At 35.3% G+C, this 26050-nt stretch overlaps 1 protein-coding gene across 1 annotated transcript in view; it reads right to left on the bottom strand.

Moving 5' to 3' along the window:
• Window positions 1-26050, bottom strand: part of IFT81 (intraflagellar transport 81) — a 44216-nt gene that overhangs the window by 10571 nt on the left and 7595 nt on the right. Inside the window, exons 8-13 of the mRNA XM_067307094.1 lie at window positions 25041-25125; window positions 16788-16951; window positions 13954-14049; window positions 11816-11962; window positions 3134-3283; window positions 1003-1131 (exon numbers count right to left, since the gene is read on the bottom strand). Of these exons, the coding sequence (XP_067163195.1) occupies window positions 1003-1131; window positions 3134-3283; window positions 11816-11962; window positions 13954-14049; window positions 16788-16951; window positions 25041-25125 (771 nt within the window). The remainder of the gene's footprint in view (window positions 1-1002; window positions 1132-3133; window positions 3284-11815; window positions 11963-13953; window positions 14050-16787; window positions 16952-25040; window positions 25126-26050) is intronic.

The raw sequence follows: 26050 nt of genomic DNA on the forward strand, positions 1-26050 counted from the left end.
TATATATGATATAAAAAAAGCACAGGGCTAATTAATAAAGGGAAAGAACCCATATGGCAGTGGTGTCATTGGCACAAAACAGACAACTACTGCTCCCGTAGTTTGAACCGAGCACTTCACAGAGAAGTCCAGCAGACAGCCTGTGTGCTAGACACCTGAGCAGCTTGGTGAGTTGGGAAAAATCAAGGAGTTGAATAGAGGTGGGCTGACAGAAAGGAAGAGAGCCATAAGAAAAAAAAACTGTACAGGTTAAATAATGTTTTAAAATGCTAAAAACAAATAGAAACACTTTAAAGTATTTATATTGAAGATCAAAATTCTATCCAGCTTTCTATCTGAGAATCATTCTGTTTTAGTTATATCAATTTATTTTAAAAGTGCCCTAATGACTTTCAAAAAACGTTATTTTGGTTTTTGCTCTTTTATGATGTTAGAAGTTCATGTTCTGTCTTGCTTCTATGGCTATGCGATAAATTAAATTAAAACACCACAGAGCTAAGAGCAATTGAAAATTGGGTACAGAGAAAAAGAAGAGCTATTTGCTTCAGCTCTTTAGTCATGTTAAGTATTCTTTTTATCAAATGCTTAACTCCAGTATTTTACAAACACCTTAGAAAAAGACTGTATTAAAGATTTAAAACATTCCTCTCTTTCAATTACTGTGCAAGAACAAACATGAAACCACCTACTAAATCACAAAAAAGTCAAAACCAAAGACAACAAGACAGCAAGACTTGATATCCCTGATATTTCTGAAGGGGGGAAAGTAGGATTATTTTTTTTAATTCTAAATTTTTTCTTCATACATTAAAAGAAATATACATTTTGGTAAGCTTTTTCCAGATTACCTTTGCAGAGATATACTATATATATATATATATATATATGCAAACGTACATAAAACAACATGAAAAACCTGACCAAAAATATTAAACTTGGTTTTATATTCCGAAGAACTGAACATTCAAACTGCAGAAATAAAATAATTATGAAAAAGATCACCATTTCAGACATGTTATCTAGTGTTCGGCCTTTCATTTCATCCATTTCACTTTTTACTGCAGATACTCTTTCCAGCTCCTCCTGGGTGTAGCTATATCCAGAAATACCTTTCTTGTCTTCAATAGCTTGCTGCAGATATTAAAAAAAATGCAAAATGTGAGTTCATTACTCCAGTAACACAGCGAATTCTCTCATATAGCTGAGATACTGTAAGAAAGCTGAAAAGGTAAGTACTGTAATCAATTTATTTTAAAAGTCATGAATAATCTAGCCACCACAACAACTAAATCCTGTATCTGGCTCTTCTATCGTAGGACATGAACAACTCTGTAATACCACGATTTGGTCATCTGATGCCCAATGAAATTAACAGAAAGTTTCCACCAAATTAAGTGGACTTTAGGTCAGGTTCTGAACAGTTAAATATGTAAAGGACGGGTGCTCAATCTGAAGATGTAAGGTCTAATTATTTTATAAACAACTGTCAAGCTAAACTAAAAAAATTCTGTATTCATTATAGTAATACTAATGCCATCTTACCAAATTTTAGCAAAACTTTACATTTAATTGTAAATGTACAGTTTAGCAATGCTTGCTCATTAAGTATGCAAAGAGGGTATTTCTGTAAACTGAAAGCTGAGTGTTGACTTAAGCATCCACAATTTGCTAAAAAGGAAAACATTCATTCTTAAGAGACACATGTATCTATGAACTCCATGTCCATCAGCCTCACAAAACCCCTCACAAGCATATGTTTAAGAAAAGGTTTTCTCTCATAATAGCTACTGCTACTATGATGGGACCATTTTGTAGACTTTAATAGCAGTGTACAGTTTGATAGGGCACTACACCCAGGGCAAGAAAACTATATTTCTAGCTTTGCAAAAAAGTGCATGCTAGTTTTCTGGTGGTAAGAACTTTATGAAATTAAAGCTCTGTAGTTTTATTATAAGATAGTTTAGAAAAAGTCAGACTTGCACAGGAATATACCGGTGACCACGTGTAGCCGCTTCATGGAGAAACTTCTAGGGCTTTGCCTCTGCTGTGATTTTATTGTGGGATGACTAGTATATATTGGTTATCCTGCTGTAAATAACAATTTCTTAAGTGAAAACACACGTCCACACACATCCAGATTCCTTTTAGCTGAGTAACAATCGGAGGAAAAGCCCTGATCCTTTACTGCTTAGGTGCTTCTTGGTACCCAGGCAGCAGTTCTGGTTATATTTTTAATTAGACAGTGAATGCCCTGTTGAAATTGCATAACATCATCCCTTGCAACTATATGAGAGCCCTTTCCAAAGTCTGTCCTATGTATTCTCACACTTTCATTTCATTTTTTAACCGAACAAGTATTTTTATGTTTAAAAATGCAAAATATGGGCATATAAACACTGATATAATAACAAAAATATTTTGATAACAAAAATACTGATATTAGAAGAAAATATTGTAGCAGTAGATTGTTGTAGACTAAAAAGGGAATCTCCTTGCATTTGGAATACATGTATATTCCCTGAATGCTTACAGGTATGCATAGCAGAAATCTTTTTCCTGCTTTTCCAGGTTAGAAAGAGCATTCCTCTAGTTTTAAATTTTGGAGTAATATGTCTGTCTTTTCCTTCACTTACTGTGAAATACATTTTCTTCTAAATGTTCCGGGGTTAGAATTTTTTTTCCCTCCCCCTCTCTTTTTTTAAGTACTATTCCTATATATTTTTGCAGCAGTAATTTGAATCCTGTTTACTGTTAATAACATAATTTTAACAGCCCTTAACGTATATATGGATACCAGAAACTAACCGAATAATCCAATCTTGCTCTAACTGAGGTCAGGGAAGATTTGCCATTGACTTCAGAAAGTAGGGTCAAACCCCTGAGGCTAAAAAGAAATAGCAGAACATATATGACAGCCTGTAAAAAACGACTGCTGCACAGAAAAAACAGCAGCTTGGCATAGTCAATAGATGAAAATAAATTTTTTACCCCCGTATGTCTTTTACTAATGGCAACAGGAGAGCTGAGGATGAAATACATTAGAAAATAGCAAAACAACGTCCGCCTCATTACATAGCTAGTTATCAGGGGAGCCGGGGTGATGAACTGCCGGAGTGGTACATGCTTGTATTACCAACTGCTGCTGAATAGCCTCATGGCGCTGTTTTAGCAGTTCTTCTGTCCTCTGGAGGATACCATACTCAGCTGTAATTTCTGCTATTTCTAGTCGCTTCTTTTTATAATACGTGTTTTTGCTCCGGAGCTTATTAACATAGTGTTTGAACTGAAATGAGAAAGAATAGAAATATCTGTCATTTAACTTAAGGCAAAAAATGGCCTCACCACAGACTGTTGCTATAAACAATGTAATTATCCTATTTGGACTACATACTGAAGATTAAGCGTTTAGAACAGAGGAGTGGAATTCAGGATTCCCAGAGTCTATTTATTTTCGGTCCTGCATTTGCTCACTGTTCGAGATCAAAAACACCAGCTCCATTGCTCTGTGTCTCAGCTCACCCATTTGTAATAGGGAGATGATTCAATTCTACTCACTCACCCCCATTTGACAGTTGGAAATGTAATTAGTGTTTGTAAAATGTTCCGAGAATCACGGATAATAAAAAAGTTAATGTAACAGTAATTTGTACTTGCAGCAGAACAGGAGATCAGCAGTGCCAGCCCCCAAGAGCTCTGCAGACCAAGAAGCATGATAAGAAAGTACAGAAAAATTAGGAGAAGAGAACATGGGAAAAGATTATTGGTTTTTAAATGCTGGTTCTCAATAGTTAAAGTTTATTGTTCTCTTTCAGTGCTTCTTGCAGACCTGAATGACGTTACTGGCTAATTTTTTAACAGGAAAATAAAAGTAGAGTTCTTGTATAGAAGTGGAGAACTGCCATAAATAAACTTTGCATAAAATCTAAGGTAATGGAGAATTTACATTTTCACATCCTGAAAGATCAACAGCCTTTGCTAATTTGCATCTGAAATCCTTGTGTGCGCAATTTGAAAGACATCTGAAATACCAGGTGTTGAAACACACAACTAATATTTTTCTTTGCCTTAATTTTTTCCATCTGTCAGACAGGCTTAGCTTTTCTTCTTATATTTTACATGAGAGATGAGAGGCAATTGCCAGTCACAGCTACAAAGTGTATTCAGATGCAGAGACAGAAAACAAATAAAATCTATTAGAGTAAATAGTGCAAGAACAGGCTTTGGAATGTTCCTTGTCCAGGAGGGGATCAGCATGTGCAGAATGAGCCTACAACAGGCAGCCTCAGGGAGAAAGCAGCAGTCCCACTACCACGGATAGAAATCTAAAACTCCAACATGAAAGAACCTACATTCTGAAATTTACATTAATTTTCCTTTTTTATAAAATTATGTGACTCTCCCTTCTGAAGAATAAATCCAAAAATCCAATGTGACTACAGCCTAAGAACCCCCAGAGTAACTGTATGTTCTATAAAAAGTGTCCTGGGCAAAATGCCCAAAATGAAATCAACCCTGTTCATCTGCCATCCTGTGCAATATCTAGGCCAAAGCTGCTTCTCTCTTGCTATGCTCCAGAACTATTTTTAAAGCCAAAAGCTATAAACGTTTTTGGTGAAAGAACAAACCCACAAATTACTCAATGTGCTCTATGCAGATTGGACTATGTGTGGCTTTGGAATACCATTTACATTGTGCGTATTACCTAGGACACGGATAGACAAGGTCACCTAAGACACAGCACTGCACAGCGGAGGCGGCGTTACAGTCCTACTGTCTTTGTTATATTATTGGTGCATTTAATATATTATTACCAGAATGAATTGTTTTTTCATAGCAAATTCAACTACATTCTCCTAGTTAGTACAAGAGACATCTTTTGTTTTGCTTAGACAATTCCAACTCTTCTGTGATTTTTCAAGAGACTACAGAAGTACAAATACATTCTCTCCAACTAACTGAAGAAAATTGAAGGGAAGCATAGTTCTCCGTCTCGATGGAGTTATTCCAGGGATATTTCATTAGACCAGTGGAATATAGTAAAGAATGATGTAAGGGAAGAAACTTAGCTCATATGTGACCACATACAGCTATCAAATCTGAGTGATTTTCTGTCAGTTTATCCCAGGATAGAAAGTAAACTATTATTCTCCTCACTTCTATAGCTACTTCTAAGATTTTGAAAATAGCTTGAGTGGGAGGTAGAGTATTTGCATATTCAATATTCAAAGCACAATGTATCTTACAATGGAAATCAAAGGATCTTGTTGATTAAAGAACTGATTCTACCAATGTTCTATTATTAGCTGATTAAGTTAGGACTATATAATAAAAATTCCATCCAAAACTAACTATCTACAAGCTGCTTACATTGACAAGTGAAACCTATCCATTTTAGGAGATGCATGTCTATCTTTGATTGTAACCTCTGTTTTTTTAAAAGCAAACTTAAGTTTTCACATAACTTACATTTCAGGAAACAAGGTAAAACAAGATATAAACAACCGTAGCAAAATGGTAATATCTATAGAAAAAGAATCAATGGTTTGGCAAAATTTGCAAGAGATTTCATCTACTCCAAATGCAGCACAGATTAGCCCCTCAAAATCTCACCAAGTGAAGCCTTCTTTAGATCCAGGGCCAAATTCAGAGCTGGAGTTATTAGATTTAACTCCACTTAAACCAGCAGCTTGGAAGGATCTTATGGCAAAATTAGGTTTCTCCAGCCTAAAATCTGAGAATCCATAAGTATCCAAAAATTATAAATAAGCCTGCAGAAAGATACCAACGTTTTCGTTTGTGCGAGCATTACTTCTGAACCTTTAAACAGCTCCTGCTCCCACCAATATGTGGATGAAAAATCAAGCCCTTAAAATAGTATAAAACACGGTATTGTACTGTGGCAGAAGGTCTTTTAAATAATATGAATAATTCAAAAAAAGAATAACTATGTCTAGCCATATCACTTTCAAGCTCATGACCCAAAAGGAATCCATTTTTGACCAACAGCATTTTCCCATAGACGAGGTCAACTGCTCCCTGCGTAGAAACTCAGCAGGCTCAACCTACCGAATTCCCATGGATCTGTCAATGCCCGAAGTAACGTACCATTCAAGGCTATGTCCGCTAGTAAGCTTTTCTTTCTCAAGCAACTTAACACAAATAGTTATTTAAGCTTCAAAGATTAAATGACTGGACAAGAACCAAATGCTGGCACTGAGTTAGCAGTCAAAGTAAACAGGCCTTTTGACCCATGTTTGCTAGCCTAGTCAGAGTCCCCTGAGATATAAAAACTATCCATATGAAAGCAAAGAAATATTACGCTTTTCCACTTGCCTATTTTTATGGGTGACTATAATATGAAAAGCTTGGAAGGTAGGTTATAAAACAGAGTAAATGAAACCATATACTATCATATATTGTCCTGAAGCATGCAGGTATTGAGCATCCCTGGGGGAGTTTCTGTATTATGTTCCATTTTTGTTGAAAAATCCACCAATGCCGGTACTTTATGCTTCTCCATTTATTACAGTCTGCAAGCGATTGATATCAACAGATTAAGTCTTACAACACTTTTGTGAGGTAACTAAGTACTATTATAATCCTAAATGACAAAACCGAATCAAAGCTATTAAAATGGCATCTGTAGGACCATACAGAGTCTGGCAATTCACCCCTCTCCAGGAAAGAACGTAAGCATGTTAACCACATGCTTCAGCGCATTGCTGAACTGGGATCAAAGCCCAGCTCCTCTAATCCTTAGTCCTGTGCTTTCACTATAAACTCGTAATTTCTTTTCCTTAAAATTAACATTTGCCCCATGTGAAAGTTTCACAAGGTTCTTATTCCAAGATTATCATTAATGGAGAAACTGAATAAGCTTGTTTGCAGAAAAGAACAAATCCCAGATTAATCCCCCACTTTTGTGTCAATCTTTAAAAATAGTGTTTTGTGGATTACTGTATTAATTTGTATTTTTATAGTAATCAAAATATTATTCGTATGAAAGCACTACAGAAAATAAGGTATTAATTATTAAAAAAAAATCTTTCTGAAATACAAAATCTAAAGAAGCTTCCAAATAAATAGTTTTGTCAATAAAATTATTTACATAAACAGGATAATTATAGCAAGTCTTAGTTAGGTATCTCTATTTTTTTTGAGGATTAAGGAGCAGATGTTTAATTTTCTAGCTAGACCAATTAACATATATGTACAGTTCAAAGTATTAAAATTCAGTTAAGATAAATTCCTGATCATGACAGGTTTTCAGTAATCTTTTCCAAGACACTCTAGATTTGAGCTAGTACAGCCCTTGTTGGATAAGATTAATGACTCATATACAGAAGGACAAACTTTTAAGAGATCAGACCAGTATTATCTCAGTCTATTGAAATTAAAGTATCCGACAGTTTGCTTAATAGACAGATTAATCAGGAAAATTCTTCATTAGCTGTGAGTAGAATATCTCTTCTAGGCATGCTTGCTCCTGGGCAGGAAAGAAATATTGAAGTAGCCATTAGTAATAATTTGGACCAATCAAAATATTTTTAATGAAAAACCATTTTCAGTTATCACTGAAAATGCACAGATCAATAAAATTAATGATTTATTCATGCCAGTGGGGGCTGAAAGAGCATTCAGTTCTGTGAAGCTATATTTTATGTCTGAATCACTGCATATATTTGGCCTCAATGATGCTTAACTTCTTGCAGTAAAAAGCTTCTGGCTTCTGCAAGAATCCTATAGATTTGCCTTCTTTGTTCTCACAACTCAACTGTAATCCACTCTCCTATTTTCTTGTTTGAGGAGTTTCTGGCAGAAAGGAATACAACTGTTCCCAAGCTCTTAATGAAGAGAGGAAGGCAGCATACTGATGTGATAATATCCTGGGTCCTGGCTTAAACCATTTAATGTTTGAATTGTCAGCTCTTCAATACTCTTTTCAAAAAATCCATCTATTTAGTTATGTGCTACGTATCTGTTTCCCGGTGAATTCAGATTCATTTGACAGTTTTAGAGGAAAAGTGACAAGAAAATCTATGGTACAAGACTCTTGCTTTCTGTTTTCAAAGCGTATCAATCTGTATATTTTTTATATTGTTTTACGTGGGATGAGGTATGGATGTGCATTTGTATGAAAAAATTAAACTAAGTCCTTATGTAAGCTAATATGCAAACCTCTTATCTGTTAACAAATTTATAGAACTGTCTATACTGCAGTTTCAAAAATATTCATTTTAACTACTGTAGGTAAGCACAGCTATGATACTATTCTACTCTAATACCCTGGGAAAGCATAGGCTCTTGGGGCCCTACACTGAACTCTGAAAAGTACAATGTGCTGTGTAAAAAGCTAAAAATATCACAGCTTTACCTAGGATCACTTGTAATTGAACCATCTAGCCTTCTAAGTGTCAACATTTGATGCCCCAATTTTCAGGATCTGACAGCTGCAGCTAGGAGCTTGCCAACTTTGCCCCATGTTCGTTGCACTTTTGTTTGAAGTACTTAAAAAGATTTATAATCCTTGAAGCAGACAATTTATTCCTACCATTTTGTGTTTGGTGTAGAACGAACTGGTTATTCCCTACTGCTTCTTCTAAGTTCTATCTAGCTGTACAACCTCTCGAACCAACTGGAATGCTGTAACATTCCTGTTTATGATCAGAGAAGAAAGCAAAACACTAACACCTAAAAACATAAGCCAGGATTGACCTTTTGGTGAATGAAGTGCTAAGAAGACCTCAACTGGAGATCCAAATACTGGTATGGGAGCACAAGCTAGGAAGGCATTAATCCTTCGATTGCCAGGTCTTGTGAGTGCCGTGATGTAAGAGGATACAGCAGGGCTAGAGAAAGAGAAGATGAGAAATGCTGGGTATAGGAGACAAATAACTCTTTAACTGTAGAATTTAGATGGGCTAAAGGTAGCAGGATTAAAAGCCAGCTTTAAACTTAAGATAGCAAAAGTCTGTGTTAAAAACACTTCTTTCTTCCTTTTTGAAAAATGGAGGAACTAAATGAAAAATGTGCACAACTGCAACAAAAGAGTATAAGGAAGCTCTGGGCTGTCAGAAAGTGCAAAGTGAAGGCTGAATGTACAACCTCATTCTGTTCCCATCGAACATATGTATTACAATAATGTACTACATTAATCAAGATTTCCTTTGGTATTGGCTCAAAGCTGGAGTAACAGAGCAGTGAACTAGAAAATACAAATTTAAAAGCATATCATCTTAGAAACAAACGTAGACTGAAAGGTTATCTAGGTGAGTGATGAACTGAGACTTTCCTGATGAAAGATAACCTGTTCACTTCACTTTTGCTTCAACACCTCTTCCCCGCAGACTCATTTGTCTCATCTCTTAGTCCTGTCTTCTCATAACCTAGACTCTGAAGCAGGACTGTTTCAGTAATATGTGTTACTATTGTGCTTTAAAGAGATAAATAAATTATGATACTGACTTCCTATGCAGCATTTTTGTCAGCAGAGCTCAAGACAGTTACAAAAAAGTTAAATATCACTATCTCCATTTTATAGATGAGGAAACTGAGACCTTTGAAAATGAAGTGACCAAATCCAAATCCTTTGCTACAATTTTAGCCACAAGAAACACTCTTTTACTGTTTTACACTGGTGCCTGTGAGTACTACCTCACTATAATTAATAAACAAGGACAGGACATTAGTTTTTTAATATTGTCTCCTTTGGGACAATGTACAGAGAGTATTTTACAAAATAAGAAATGCTTTTTGACAAACAGGCAAACACTTCTTATTTTAAGCAGATGGTTTTGCTCAAAGTGCTCAGTCATTTATTCTCCAGTCCTCAAAATAAAGACCTTAAAAGATTTAAAAAGTCAAAAGCAGAATGTATTCAATAAAAGGAATGTAGGTTATGTTCAAAACAGGTCTCTTCTTCCTTTTTTTCCATCTTGAGCCACTCCCTGGGTCAGACAAAGAATACAAATTTTTCATTATCAAGCCTCTTACTAGGTTATGCAACCACTTTTCCCTCCTACCCTGCTCTCCTTGCATTATTGTATTAGCTAACAGTTCATGAATCTGAGCAAGTTGTCCCTATCAGGAGTAGGCACAATATGAAGCATCTCTTACATTACCATGCATTGACAGATAATGTAAAACATATGCTGCTGTCTTTCTAATGCAATGCTGTTGATTAGTTAGACATTTCTTTCCCATTATATGTCATGAAGCACGTATTGTCTGCTTTCTGTTTTTATTTTTTTATTTGAAACGTCGTCAAAGACTCTAGCAAGGTGCACACGGGGGTTAAAAAGCCTGTCATGGAGAGAAATCTAATCCAGTGGTTTGTTATTACTACCACCTCTGGAACACAATAAATGTGTACATTATGTCATAGTACAAGTAACAGATCAAAGTCTAAAGTCTTAATTCTTCAAAGATTTACTGAAGTTTGGCTAACATGAGTAATTTCATTGGAGTCAAGAGATATCCATTGCTCTAAACACAACCTGGGTAGTAAGTCTCTGTTATTGTTTCCACCTGTAGTTTTCATCTTGATTTACAGAAGGGGAGAAAGGCAAGAAGGAAGACAGTATGAACAGAGCAGCACGAGAGCAATGTGTCTTCCATATTATACAGGAACCTTTATGCAAGACTCTACACATACACATTTCCATGCTTGATTTACTCAGTAAGGTCCCTTTAAAAGAAAACTGATTTCTGTGGAGCTGGCTTTTCCGAAAGGACCTGGAAGGCAGTTCCTTTTACAAAGGGTGTTCTCTGTTTTGAGTAGTATGTAAAAAAGCACAGAAACAGGCAAAGAAAAAGAAAACCAAGACTGTAAGTCTTAATAAATGATGGGAGTGCAAGTGAAAAGAATATGCAAAAGAATAAAAAGATATACTAAGTCAAACAATGATGCAGCTGAAGTACTCTTTGCTTTAGCGATTCTGCCTGTAAGTAGACTCAGCAGGCTTCTTCCAAACAGAGAAAAAGTATTGTCTTAAGACAGATCAACTCATTTTGCAGACACATCATTACCCAGCTCCAGCAGCCTTATTCTTTGCAAACTTTTGATGAAGAAAAAGCTGCTTTGATGAGTACAGCTTCAAATAAAACTTTGCTTGAGCTAAGCTGATTATGCGAGTCAAAATCTGTCTCACAGGTAAACTTCAGGAGGGTCTGTGAAAACATTTTTGGAGTAAACACCTATGTGGCTAATAAATACAACAGAACTAACTGCATTTCTGATAATTGCTGGCATTTTGCTTTTCAATCATGTATCATACAAAGGACAGATAGTAATATTGTTGATTTTTATTGTACATTTATTGTAAATTGATCTACATGGCTTATCACTTGAAATCCTGTTCCTATCATTAGTCTTGTTAACCTTTATAGTTTGTCAAAGTTATTTATCATCATACCGTTGTGATGATATTAACATTATTTTGACTCAAAGCTCTGGATTGTTAAGACAGACCAACTTTAAGTACTCATACGCTTTGCAAACTGTTATGTATGATTTCAGCTATAAATATTGGAAAGCATTTGAAAGCACTGGACAGCATTGTACTATCTGCACTTCAAAAAAAGTCTTCAAATATGCTTTTTTTCATCAAAGTCTAACTTACTGTACATAAGAAAAGCAAAAACTAAGCTGTTGCAATGCTGAGGCCATACAGTTTGTCACCATACTATAGAAATTGATAAGATACTGTAGAAACAGTTACTACAATGTAAAGTTAAAAGGAAATTGTGAGTAAGCAAGAATTGACCCATCTATTATGAATTTCCTCTTTCTCATATACACTGTTAATTTGCATACCTCATCCCCTTTCAAAACTTCAGAGCCTTCTAACTCACGGGCCTGATTTGTTTTCTGTAGCATCTGCCTCTCAGTGTTTGACATCTCTTCCTTAGCAGCCTGAAGTTCTTCTGCCTTGGCTTCCTTTTTCCGAGCAATTATAGATGCCTGCGTGATCATTAGAAATGTATATAGACAAGTCAAATAAAAATTGCACTTGTTTAATCATTAGCAAAATATAATCCATTAAATTTCAGGCGTGGCACCACTAAAAACATTTCAACTATAGGAAACTGACTTTCATTAAGAAACGTGAGCGTGTCTCTGCAAAGAAAAAAACAACGATTACACATTATATATATGGTGGGTTAAATCACAGCTTCATTGAAGTGGATTGCAAACTCCCAACTTTCTTTAGCAGAACCGAGATTTCACCCATATGTTTACTTCCCCAGATTCATGTTGATATATTTTACATTTTAGATATTCACTCCTTCACCTCATTTTTTCATTTTCATTGAAAAAAAAGGAGTATGCATTTTAGCGTTCTATTTCATCTACTTAGTTCCTTCTTGTGCATATGTAAGATACACCAACATGGCTTAATTGGAAAGGTATCCAAGATTTCACAAATGTCATAATACAGATTTTTATAACTCCAACCTACTCCAACCTACAGAAATATGTTGTACTAACAGCAGAACCTAGGCACTAAATCTTGGCAAATAGCTAAAACACAAGGAATAAAGCAATACAGTATAGAAATACTGCAGATTACAGATTAGTCCCTTTCTTTGAGTCTAGAAGATAAAATGTTTAATAAAAAATATTTTATAGCAGGTAGAATATTTAATAATACCTAACATTTGACCAGGAGATTAATGGATTTAGGAACACAAGTCTAAATTAGTTCAGAAGAAAATAAACATTATACTCTTACTGAAATGTACTATTTAAAAATATTTTAAAATAACACAATCCATGAATTTAGACACATAGTTGGTTTCTTTGTATGAAAGGAAAAACTTGAGAAAAAAATGAAGCAAACGACACAACAGCTTTCTCACACTAGGTTAAAAGGACCAGCTTTATTTCTAAAAATATATCTAATAGAGAATTCTGCCTAGGGTAGCATCTCAGCTCTTCGCTTCATGAGTTATCTGCTGTGACAAACGGCAGTATGATATATATGATTATTTTGTGAAACAGAAGCCAGTCCCTAGTAGAACAAAGCAAAGACCACCATATGCTTTCAACTCACAAAGGAAACCTGAATTCCTGGAGCAGTTCCTCCACTGAACATCATAACTATATCACAAACTAGTTGGTCTTTTGTACCAGCACATTATGTAGCAGGTTAATCTTTAGGGAAGAAGTGTATCTCTTACAAAACAAAATTGTGTGTTTCATATTGCATTTGCGATTGAACTGTAGCATGTTTTATCACATTTTTTTCCTCCTATTGATACATCTTACCTAACCCTTTTTTTTTTTCTAACTGTAACCATAAGCATTATCATGAAAAACTTCCATAAAATTAACAGCTATACAGGTTGTTGGAAAAAAAAATCACTTATGTTTCTGTGTAAGCTCTGAAAATCTCAGATTTCACAAATCCTTTTTATAACTTGTGAATTTACTAAGACTAGACCAGATAGCCTATTTTAGAAAGAGATTATTTCATAGCCTTAAGATGAAAAGCAAAGAATACCTTCTTAATAGGTGTAACAGGAAAATAGCATGTGGTCAGTCACAAGCAAGTAACATAACTGAAAGTGAGCCTTGCATCTAGGTCTGACTGCAGCAGTCAGCCCACACACTGTCTTCTAAGAATCTGTCCACAGCTGGAGCTTTACCGAAATAGCTCCTCCTGAGAAACCCTTCCAGAATTACCGGGATGCAGCTCAAGGACAACACCTATCCACTTAGGGGCAGCAATTAATACAAACTCACTAACACCACTGAAAGCAATTGTCTGAGTAAGCTCTAAGCGTACATATATTCAAGTGCTATTTATTTCGTTTTTTGTCTACCATTATTATTTATGTCTACTGATTTATGCTAAATAAATTAAAGAAAAAACAGTAAGTAAAACACTCAATCAAAGATTAAAATTGCTTTACTGGTTCTGCTTAAAAAAATGTTTTGTTCCTTCTTACCTGTTGACGATACATGGAAAATTTACTGTCAATTGGCTCATACTTCATCATTCTCTTCTCAATAAGCTGATTAATTTGTGCATTTACTTCATTTATCTGGAAGACAAAGTAGAAAACTAAGGAAATAAAGCTTTATTTCTTTGTCTTCTCCAAGAAAATCAAATGCTTTGCAAACCAAATTTACAATGCAACTGAAGGAAATATTACTAGTTCCATTTTTAAAACAGAGAAACAAACCCAAAAAACTCAATGAGTCATTCAGTATTGTCCAGGAAGAGGTTATGTTTTTAGATTTTCAGTTCTGCGCCCTTATGATAAGACCTGCAGAAGCATGATGTTGGCCCGGAAAAGGAAGTGAGCTGGTGCAAACAGACAGAAAATGCCTGTAAATTGGCACACAGAGATTAAAAAAAAAGAGTGATGTTGCCATATATTATGTGAAAATGTAATTTTATCAATATTTGCTAAAATATTTTTCACTCAACCATTTATCACCAGTTTAAAGAGAAGCAGATTAAGACTAAGTAACAGCAAATTTCATCAATTCTTTGAAGATTCCCACACCATCATCTTCCAGCTCTGTGGTACATTCTTTCTACTGCCACAAAATGCAGCTGTTTGCCCATATTCTCGAATTCTTGATCTTCATTCTAGCTGAAGCTTTAGAGCCTGCTGTACCTGAAAACTAATAAACAGCTATACCAGTGTACTGCTTCCAGCTTTTCCAATTCTGACTTAATGGTACGCTGGGACTCTCATCAGCCATGGAAACAAAAGCCCAAGCAACCTTCCTTTAATTCTCTGCTAGCTAGATGAGTGCTGATAAGCAAGCAGTGTATATATGTGCTGAAATCCAATGAATTTAAAGCATAATGCAGGTACAGTGCTGGGAATTACCTTAATATTTCTGCCAGTAATACCTGTGTACTTTGAAAGCTAAGTATTTCAAATATAAGAATACTGCAATACTACAATTCTCTTCTTTTACCAAAGCTATTAGTGGTAGAACAGGTCTGAATCTGAAGATGGTTTATAGATTCCCTTCTGTGAATACTCCTGTTTTATATATTATAAAATGCATGATAGTAGGTTGCTTAGTGCAACTCAGCTCCTTTTTCAGACATTCAGATAATAGAAGACTGACTTTACAAAGAATGCTGTCTAAGGCCATGCTGTGATAACAACCAAGTACACAGCCTGCTTTTATTAGATAATAAGATGAACATTCTTCCAAAATACAACAAATTAACAGGGAACCTCATAGGGAAAAAAAGATCTTGAGGCGCTTTAAAATATTGCCACAACCCAACGATACACTTGGAAAAATAAGGTGCAAAGCAGGGCTTCAACTATGTCTAAAAGAAATGATTGCAACCACAGACATTATTTTGATTAGAAAAAATACGCTGGGAAGGCAGAGGTTGAATTACAGAGCTAGTCTAACGTTTCAGATCTAATCTACAGTTTAATAATGCTGTCATCCTTAAAAATATAATGATCAGGATCCAGAAGGGCATTGGGCTGTCATTGATTTTACTGTTACGATAAACAGACTTAACCTTAAAATTTGAACATATTCTTGCTGGCACTTGACTGCCAGTTCTTGTCTAGGAACATCCAGAAAACCTGCAGGCATTTCTTCATTACACTAATGTGACATGCACTAGGAGAGTGAACGCTCAGGCTACCAGCATGTCGACGTAGATGCTGAACCTCTCTGCTGTCAAGACACAGCAAGAATGGGGGGTGACAGCCCTAACAGCCCCATGGGTAAATCATTCTCTGATCTATCACAAAAGCGCTGTTTCTTCATTATCCGTCTTTCACAGCAAATTAACGGTTGGAGATCCTGGGAATATAAAAAACCAGCTGGGAAGGGAAAGACAGGACATTCAGACTGAATAGTGTACACAGTGGTACGCAAAACTATCCTTCCTGCCCTAGCTAACATTTTCGAAAACTTTCATCACAATCAACAGAAATACTAATAAATAGTGCTCCTCTAAATTCCTCTAAAACATAATATTACATGTTTAATCTTTCATTATGATGATGCAAATATGAAAACTTCACTGAATGAAATATACAGACGTACTTCTGTGGCAACAAATCACACATTTGGTCAATTATAAATTATGTTTTGCTATAACACCAAGTCTGTCAGATCCTAAACTTGCTCAGTAACATAATTATTAAATTTTTAGGCTTAGATTTCCCTACACAACTAGGATATATATTAGGATTAAGGATTTTGCTCATTCTAACAGAATTAGCTTTTAATATCTGGAAAAAAAAGGAAAATTAAAACAAATATCCGATACACAACTTTGCTTTGTTCTTACCAACGAAAACATCAATAATACACAACTATTCCAAACACAAAGGAGTTCTCAGCCATCACACATTGACCAAGACGGACTATTGCTGAGATACACTGTTCAGAGAAGGTTGTTCTCCACTGCATAATCACTCTTTATATGTTGATATAAACTCCACTAATGTCATAGCCTCTTTAAGGATTTAAAACAAGCTAAAATTGAAGAGAACAAAAATCAAAACTCCAGTGCTAAATTAACATCTTTGTTCATACCACAGCAAATTGCTAACGCAATTTTCTAAATAGCATTTGAGGATAGGTGGATTTTTTTTACTTAGATAAGAGCTTGCATTTAGTGAATGACACATCTGCTTTACTTTTAGAACTGAAGGGAATTTCCTTTGGGAATTAAACACATTTTCTCAAGGATGTAAAGTAAGGATAAGAGAATTACAATGTACAAGAACTCTAGAGCATGCTAAGGAACACAAATTAGGTGTGACTTTTGTCAACTTACCTTGATTTCAAGTACATTGAGATCAGATTGGCTCATAGCTGGCTCTACAACCACCTTTTGTAAAAAATACAATGATTTCTTCTTACTTTCAAGCTCTCTAGGTAATTTTTCAGTAACCAGGTATGAATTGAACTTTATCTCCTCTTCCAACTTCTTCATTAAGCCTTAAAATAAATTAAATCAATGTGTGTCTAAACAGAGTAATTAGATAAGTTAGGTTTCATTTCACCAACACTTCAAACTATTTAGCAGTAGATTACAATAATAACAGCATAATGTTTGAGTCTTCCTCTCAAAAATCAAAGAAATAGGTAGTTACTTGATCTAGATTGTTAATCTGGATATTAAACAATATACTGTATATTACACCTATTACCAATCTATATCTCTAACTTTACAGTTATTAATTCCTCAACAAATTCTTTAAATCAGTAAACAAGTAAAACCTTACACAAAAGAATGGCATTGAAAGCCATTAGATACACATCAACATACTGGATTCTATGGTATTTTTTTGTTGTGAACTAAATTCTTCTGAAGTTTTTAAAATTGAGGGCCTGACTTAGGTCGCTTATGCGCATTCAGGGAGAGGGACAGCAAAGCATGCCACAGCTATGACGACTTGCTCAGGGCTTCCTCTAAACTCATATCCCTTGGAACTTCCATGGCTGGAGCAGCGGAGCAAGCACCCAGAAGTTGGTTCCACCCATAGAATGCATAGGTGCTTGCTTCATGTGAGTTATGTCATCTACAGCTGAAATTATTTCAATGTGAATCTTTTAACTGCATCTCAAAATAGAGCACAAAGATCTTAATTTGACCTAACTCACGTATAGATTATTTTTACGTCTTTGGAAATTCTCCATTGAAATAAAACTTCTTTATTCTACGTCGGTATCTAAAAAGGCCTTAAAGTGAGGTGAATTAAATGTATATCTACTTTAAAGGTATTCTACATTGCCAGAGCACTTAAAAGTTACTTCTCCGTAAGTAAGAAATAGACTATTTTTTTCCTATGAGAACAAATGTCTAATCTCAGGACAGCATGTTGACCAAGAATGCTGAAAATAAAAATAAAATTGAAAAAAACAAGAAGAAATTGCTGAGTAAGGTCAAGAATCCTGTTGAGAAAAGCAAACACATTTACAAATTTTGCTCTATACAAGCCTGATGCACACTGCATATCACCATGCTTATGATGACTTGGCTCTTGCTAGGTAGAGTAATTTAGCCTCCTTTGCAGATAGTTTATAAACACAGGTACATTCAGAAAGAACAATACACAGCTGGAAAAATGTGACAGAATACAATAAAATAATTATTTAAGTTACATTGCACAATCTTCAGCTGACAACAGGCAGCTGTAGTGCCAAGACACCTGTGCCAAGGACTACAATGAGATTGGGAAGTTGTATGTCAGATGAAAGTGGGAATAAGTACTTCAGACCAAAAGAAAGGCAAGCATTCCAGGTACTTTTTAAAACTTCTTTTTTTGTAAAGAATATGAAATTACCATGAAATGCCAAGAAAAACAAGAAATTCCAAGTCGCTGTCTCTTTCACTTACTGCATAGAGATACAAGAGTACAGCTGATGTTGCTAAAACAGAGACAGTAGACGATGCAGGTCAAAGTGGAGTTTTGGGACTCGGGCTGAAGAGCCTGCTGACCATACCACTGACTGACAAAAGGAGAAGGTCCAAGCAAAGTGAAATACAAGCCTAGGAAAAGGGGCCATTGTTATTCTGCAGCTATTTACCTCTAGAAACAGGGTACTGACAGATCCTCCTCACCCTCTGCTTTCAGTTCAGACTGAAAGCAAAGCTACTTGCTTTGGCTGCCAGAGAGGAAATAAGACGTTCTTAGGTCTTGAGAAAAGTCCTCGAGAAACAGAAGAAAGAAAACAGCCCTTAGGGAAAGCGCTGCTGCTAATGAAGTGAAGTCAACACAAACTAAAAATGAGTGGGAATTCCTCTTTTCCAGCAGTTTAGTCTGTCAATCTATGTTTTTATGGAAAGCAACACTATGATAGGATGTTTTACCCTTCAGGAAAAGTTTAATGCAAAACAAAGGAGCAGCATCAATAGCGGTTTCAGAACGGTGAGTGTGGTTACTCTGTGTGCAATAGCCATTATGTACTTGGCACCACAGCTACACCCTGAGATATCAGAATTGGATTTACTCAAAGAGAATATTAATCAACATGTAAGAATTCCCTCTTGTTTCTTTCAGAAGAACTGGCTTCAGCCTTCCTCAGCTCACTACAGAGCCGGGCAGGACGGACTAGGTTTTAATGTTTCACTAAATCTATCACCTCTGCAAATACAGCATGGCTTCCCACATACACCATGAGCTGAGCTATCACCTCAGAAATGACTAGGAACACAACTCCCAATTTGATATTTCTAATCAAGAACTTTGGCGTGGAAATCAACGTGATAGCAATTAAATTGTTCCCATATTGAATGTTAATGTTTTAAATTTATCAAACTAATTTCTTTTTTTCCAATTTCCTCTTAAGAGCAAAAAAAATCAGCATATGTAACCTATACTTTACTTCTGGTAATACTCCAGCTTTCTTATAAAGCTGTACGTGCCTAAACAATTTACTGTACATATGATACTAAATTCTGGAAACTACCATGCCTGAACAAGTGCCTTCATAAGAGCAGAGACCTATTGACTTCACAGGGTATAACCTTGATTACTGCCTGGATTTATTTCTCAGATAACCTGAGAGCTGTTACCAACTTCTTTTAAACCCTGACTGCTTTTGCATCACGCTTGCTCTGGAAGGTGCAGCAAGCAATGAAGCAAGTTAAAACTTGACATCTTGATGGGGAAAGACATGATGATGTCAGCATCACTCATGACTAATACAGCTTCTTTCCTAAATACTTTCGGATATATTTTTCCTCCTGTAGGATTTGACATTTGCAGAAGTAACTACTTAAGTGCTATTTCTGCTGCTTAACAGAACCTTAAAAAACAAAACAAACACAGGGCAACTCTTTTTTTTCCCCCCCCCAGTGAAACTTTTTTTTTTCCCAAATTCCCAGGCTAGAGGAAAGCAAAGCAAGCATACTTTAAATCTTTCCATTACACACTCCAAAATCCTGTTTTTAATGTTTTAACATTGGCTTATGGTTACAAAATCTATATACGTAAGCTGCACAATAAGTCTGGCTCTTTGCCCTATTTTAGTCAGGTTCTGCCAACCATGTATTTACATGCGAAGAGCTATTAACAGCAATTCCTCATGTTTTCCATTCCTTTTTTTTATTATTATTATTATTACAAAGAGAGGGGTGGGAGATAGTTTCTTAGTGCTTACTTGGTCATGTAGGAATCAGGCAACTTTCCCTACTTAGTTCTACTAACGGATAAAAAGCCTGATTTACCTTACACTTAAATTCCTACTTCTTTTCCCTTTACAGGCCACCAGTTGTGCAATTTATACCAAAAACATTTGCGACAATTACAGATTAAAGAAAAAAAAAAACACATTTATAGGCTATTTGCCAACACTTTGTTTAACATCACATAGGAAGACCGTGACGGAGGCAGGTCTAGAATGGACTTCCACGTGGCATTCACTTGCTTAACAACGTCCTCCCTTCCCTTTCTGCAATTGTTCTCTATATAAGAGTATTAAGATGATTCAGCCTGTGCCTTCCAGCGATATCACTTCCCTCTTCCATATATCAGACAGAGGTCTGAGACACGCAAGCACTGAAAGACTATGATCAAACCATTCCTTCAACATCTCCTTTGAAAAACTAAACAGCTTCCTGAATCTTCCACTATAAGGTATACTTTCCATGCTCGTAATTATTCTTGTCCTCTTTGAAACCTCTCTAATTTTTCAGCATTCTTCTTGAATTTCTAGACAATGGACACAGTGTTGCAGTGAGGGGTATATCAGACCTAAAACCAGAGGTAATATAATCCTCCTACACCATTTTTCTTCTATGAATAAATGCTAGGACAGCAACAAATCTTTGGCTGCAGCTTTCCACTAGGAGCTCCAGTTCTACCACTTTTCTGCCATGACCCACAAGCGCTTTTCAGAGTCAGTTCTTAGGAACGAGTCCTCCATCCTGTAACTACATTATTCCTAGAGGAAGAGCATCACATTTGGCTATTCATTAAAATATATACTGTTGGCTCATGCTTGGCTTACTAAGTGATTAAGGTCCCTGCGAATCAATAGTCTGCCCTCCTTGTTATCCAGTCACTTCCCCAATCTTTATTTCATCTGACAATTTTAGCAGTGATCATTTGCTATTTTCTTTCACGTCACTCTGATGTAAATAATAAACAGTGGAGAACCAAAAGCTGATTTCTGCAGGTCCCCATTAGAAACATCCACTCAGTGCTAATTCCCTGATTAATTTACATTTTTAAACATTCAATAAACTACTTTTAATCCATTTAATATATGTCATGCTGAATTTTACTGCCCTAGTTTGTTCATCAAAATGGAGTGCAAATAGTGAGTCAAAGGATTTAAAAAGTCAACCATAGCAATACCATTAGCCTTACCAACCAGACCTGTGTTCTCATCAAAGATATCAACTTAGTTTAAAAGTGTTTTCCCCCAAGCTTGCATCAACAGTAATTTTATTTCCATCTTTAAATATTTTTATTAAACAAGTTCCAACTAAGCCATTCTCCTTTACCATACACATCTATAACTTCAATTATAACCTGGTCAGCAGTGTTGATGGAGATTATTTAAACTTGGAATTTTAGGGAAAGACAGTTCTGGGGATCAAATGAAGATTCAAACCAAACAAAAGAATAATGTTAATGTTTTCATTCAAATGGAATATGTTAATAATAGCATCCTAAACTGCTATTTTTCATCAAGTGTACAGAATGACACAAAACAGATCTGTATAAAGCAATTCCTCTTTAACTGGTACCTTTGAAGGCCTCAGTGCTCTAAATCTATTACAATGTATTAACTTAATGAAGTATATAAATTACACATTTCACTGTTTATCAACAACAATCATTTTAATACATTCTCTCAATCAATATTTTCAAGCCAGTTACCACTTCTCAGTATTTCTGCCAATGAAATGAACAACAATGTTCTGTACAATGGACAGAGATCAAGAATTTCAGTAATTCAGTTCACTTCTTGGCGTTAACAATTTGTATTTGTGCCAGCAGAGATATTCAAAGCAAAAAGATGGCAATCTTGCTGAGAAAGTATGAGTTAGGTTATTCTAGCTAGTGGTCAGAGTCAATAAAAATACTATTCATATCTGGAATGAAAAATTAGAAACTGCAAATTCATGTCACTTATGTTAGTTCTAATCGCAGCAACCACCTCTGCAGTTAAGCAACACACTGAGTAGTACTGCAGTTAATAAACAGGGAAGGAGTGTTGTATGGAAACCAGTGTTATCAATTTTAGTGTGCAGAACATTTCATAATGATCAACTTGTTTTTCACAATACAATAAAAGTTCTTCTAAATATCATATTATCTTGCTAAAAGAAAAAAAAAATCACTAAACATTAGCTACATTTACCTGGCCCAGCTAAAGCAGACTGATGCTAATGAAACTCATAAATATGTTCTAGTTGCATTCCTTAAAGAGTTCCCTTACATTTCTATAAAGAAAACTTCATTCTAAATTAATTACAGGATGAAGTAATCAAACCAGTATGCATCCTTAAGAAGCTTCCACTCATTAACAACAACTTTTTTAATTTTATCTTGTTTTGGAAGTAAAAACACTGGAAGTATTCAAAATGGAGGAAATGATTTTAAGGGAAAGTATCTAACTTCCAGTGAAAATCCACAGCTACCAAACAGCCTTTGAATTGACAGCATAGAAGTTATAGTGATATGAGTAGGCAGCTGAGCTACAGCATTGCAGCCAAAGGGAATTTTTAAAATGAAATAAATTGTGCTAACTGTAGACCAACAAAGCTTTTAAAATAAATGGAATCCTGTTTAATGCATTTTGGTCCCCTAATTTCAATTATTTAAAAAACACAGTTGTCATTCTGTAATTGCTACTACAGGCAGTGTCTTTGTAATTACTACAAGGAAAAGCAATTAGAAAGCTAAATCTTGGAGTCTTTCTTTGGGCAAAATTTCAACACAAGTCTCTTAAAGTAATGATTCCAAGTTTTTCTTCAGAACATCTAAACACTTTTCTTTCCCCCCTTTCATGCAGGGCTCAAGATAAAGGAGTTAAATATGTTAACTTTATCTATATTTTCATCTCAATGATTAAGTTACGTATTTACTGACTTTTTATTATGTTGCCTTTGCTCCTGTGAACTGAATCCATCAAGTTTCCATTGGCCTTAAAAATACCCCAGGAACTGAAATAGAAATGTTGACACAACTTTGCTGCATAAACTCTCTGATAGCTACTACAAGAATGGAACAGTTATAAAATCAGTCGCAGGTTTCTTTGAGTAAAGAAGATAGTTCAGATATTCTTTCAGTTCCATTTGTGGTTCAGTAGCTGATGAAGTATCATAACATTTTTAAAAAATTATGAAATACTTTTTTTAAAATGTAAATTTAAGAAGTAACGATAATACACTATGCTGATCACTGAAAAAAAAATCCTCTAAACCCAAAACAACTGCTGTTTGAGGAAGGATTTGAGGCATATTGAAACAGCCAAAGCAGATCTGTGATGCAGTTGGAATATCAAATGTACTTGAAAGAGTAGGACAATGATTTACTTTGCTAAATATAAATCTAAAAAGACTCAGATTCTATCCTTTGGGAAGTAACTCATACGTGTATTGATGTCCAACCTGCTCAACAGGAGTTCTGGGTGCACAAATCTTAGAAAAATGGCAAGAATTTAGAAATTGCTTTTTAATGGATAATACCATGACAGTAATACAGACATATAACAAAAATTATTCTACAGCATTTTTCACCACAGCAAGTTAGAATGCAACTGAAAAAGCCCTATGATAAGGATCATTCTGAGACTTATACCCTCATATTACAGTCCTCCATACAGTAAAGTATTTCCCTATAAATCATTCCCAATGACTGTATAAACAACACATAAAGCTTCTGTCAATCCTGTGATGTGTTACTAATAACCAAATGCAAGAGACAAACTGAAGAGGGTTAAGTGATTTGCCAAAGGCCACATACATCAGAAACAATAAATCCTAAACTGACTTCCAGTTTTGTTGCCAAACTGCCAAGCTAATCCTAGCTACATTTCCTTCAAAATAATTAAATCATCAGAAACCTAAATGTTGTAAAACTGTAGCCTTTGCAGACAGTTAGTTTTGCATTTATCTTGCAACTGAAGTTTCTTCCCATTTGCTATTTTTATAAATGATCATAGAGTATTAACTTACTTCACAAGTAGTATAATTTATGTTGGTGAGGTTATCTGCAGATTGAGATACCACTGAAAATGAGAAGCACTCTTGCCATTATTAATGTAATTGGCAACAGTCACATCATGAGAACAAAGTATTTTATATGTAGGTATGTATGTATGTGTATATATATACACATACATACATATATGTGTGTATGTGTGTGTGTATATATGTACATATATGTATATATATATACGCATACACACACACACATATAACCCATGGTCTATATAAAAAGCTTAATTAGGAAGTGGCTTTATTTTTGATACCATACAAAATTGCAGTACTAACTCACACTACTTTGAGAAAGAAGTCTTAAAACTTTTCAAACAAATATTTTACGAACAGAAGGTAACTACAAAAACAAGTCTATACTGAATAAAACACAGTATTAAATGTATTTGTACATTCACTGAGAAAATTTAAGAAGCAACATTTTATCTATTCCCAATTACAAATACAAGACAAAAAGCTTTCTGAATCAGAAGTCTGTCTTTTAAAGATGCTTCTGCTTTCTCCAACCCCTTTTAGTTCCAACTGTTTTCCCTTGCAGAATATTTTGGTTAATATTCAGTATTTAGCTGTTTGTAAGGTAAGAAAAAAACCTGAACCTCAAAAACACGACCAAGGTATCTCATCATCTTCCCTTGTGATTATCTCCCAGGCTTTCTGTGGCAAAGCACATTCAGCCTTTGGATCTCCAGCATGTGCCTTTAGAAGACAAGTTCTTTCTTTCTTTAGCTTCTCTCAAATTCCTATATGCTTTTTTTGGCACTACCGTAATATTGACAGCCATCCAGTGTTGATTTCATTTCTAACAGGAGAAGAAATGTAAACACCCAAGCTTTATGGATTACTACTTACTTTCAGGTTTTGAATCCACTACTGCATGATGCATCTCTTTCAGCTGGAGCTGCACTCTTTGCAGTCTCTGCTCTGCATGGAACAACTTTTGAGAGATAATTGTACATATACATAAGCTCATTCCTTTGTCATGTATATTCAAAGCACAACCAAAACAAAGGAGTATCAAAAAGAATCCCAAACACAAAAACCAGCAGCTTTAAGCATCTGGTGATCATCTGATTCACAAGGTAACATGCCAAAACAAATTTTCAACAATTGGCCGGGATTTATTTGATATTCTCTAGAGTTAATTAAAGGAAGTATTATTCTTGAACTATTCCCAAGTGACATTTTCTTTATGGCAGAAATTCATTAAACAATTTTTTAACCAAAAATATTAGTGTCTCAAATATAAGAACAACAAAAAAGACGGCTAGAATCAGGATTGCAGTAGGTAGCTATACTGCAGTTCTTGAAATGCAGCTGAACTGTCACAGCAATCCACTGTTCTAATACTGAGCCAAGTTGAGAACACGCTGGAGAGCTTGTTGCCAAACAACACCCAGTTGATTAGCATTTCTGTGATTTAGAGAGCTAGGTGTGAAAAAGTGGAATTAGCTGGACATCTCACTTAGATTCAAGCAAAGACCCAACAGCTGAAAGCCCATCCAGTAATATCCACATTGATTTGAAATCCAGATATAGACTACAATACTAGAAATCTGGGGTTTTCCCCTTTTAATACATCTTTCAAGTTCATGTTATATTTGAAATCAATAGAACTTGGTGTGATGATATTATAATATGGCACTGGAGTTTGTTAAAAATAATTTGTTTTGACAACATATCTCAGGAATAAAAATCCACCCTTAGATTAGGATGCCAACTGCTTCCAGTGACACATCATCTTCGTCAGACTTGAAGACCAAAACCCCAAGTTGCTCCTGAATACATATCCTCCCCTCCAAAGCACAGTGAAAAACTGAGGTACTTGCTGTGTTACTTCCCATCTGAAATCTTAGTGCAAA

The sequence above is a fragment of the Apteryx mantelli genome, chromosome 17 (assembly GCF_036417845.1).
Source record: "Apteryx mantelli isolate bAptMan1 chromosome 17, bAptMan1.hap1, whole genome shotgun sequence".
Classification (NCBI taxonomy): Eukaryota; Metazoa; Chordata; class Aves; order Apterygiformes; family Apterygidae; genus Apteryx; species Apteryx mantelli.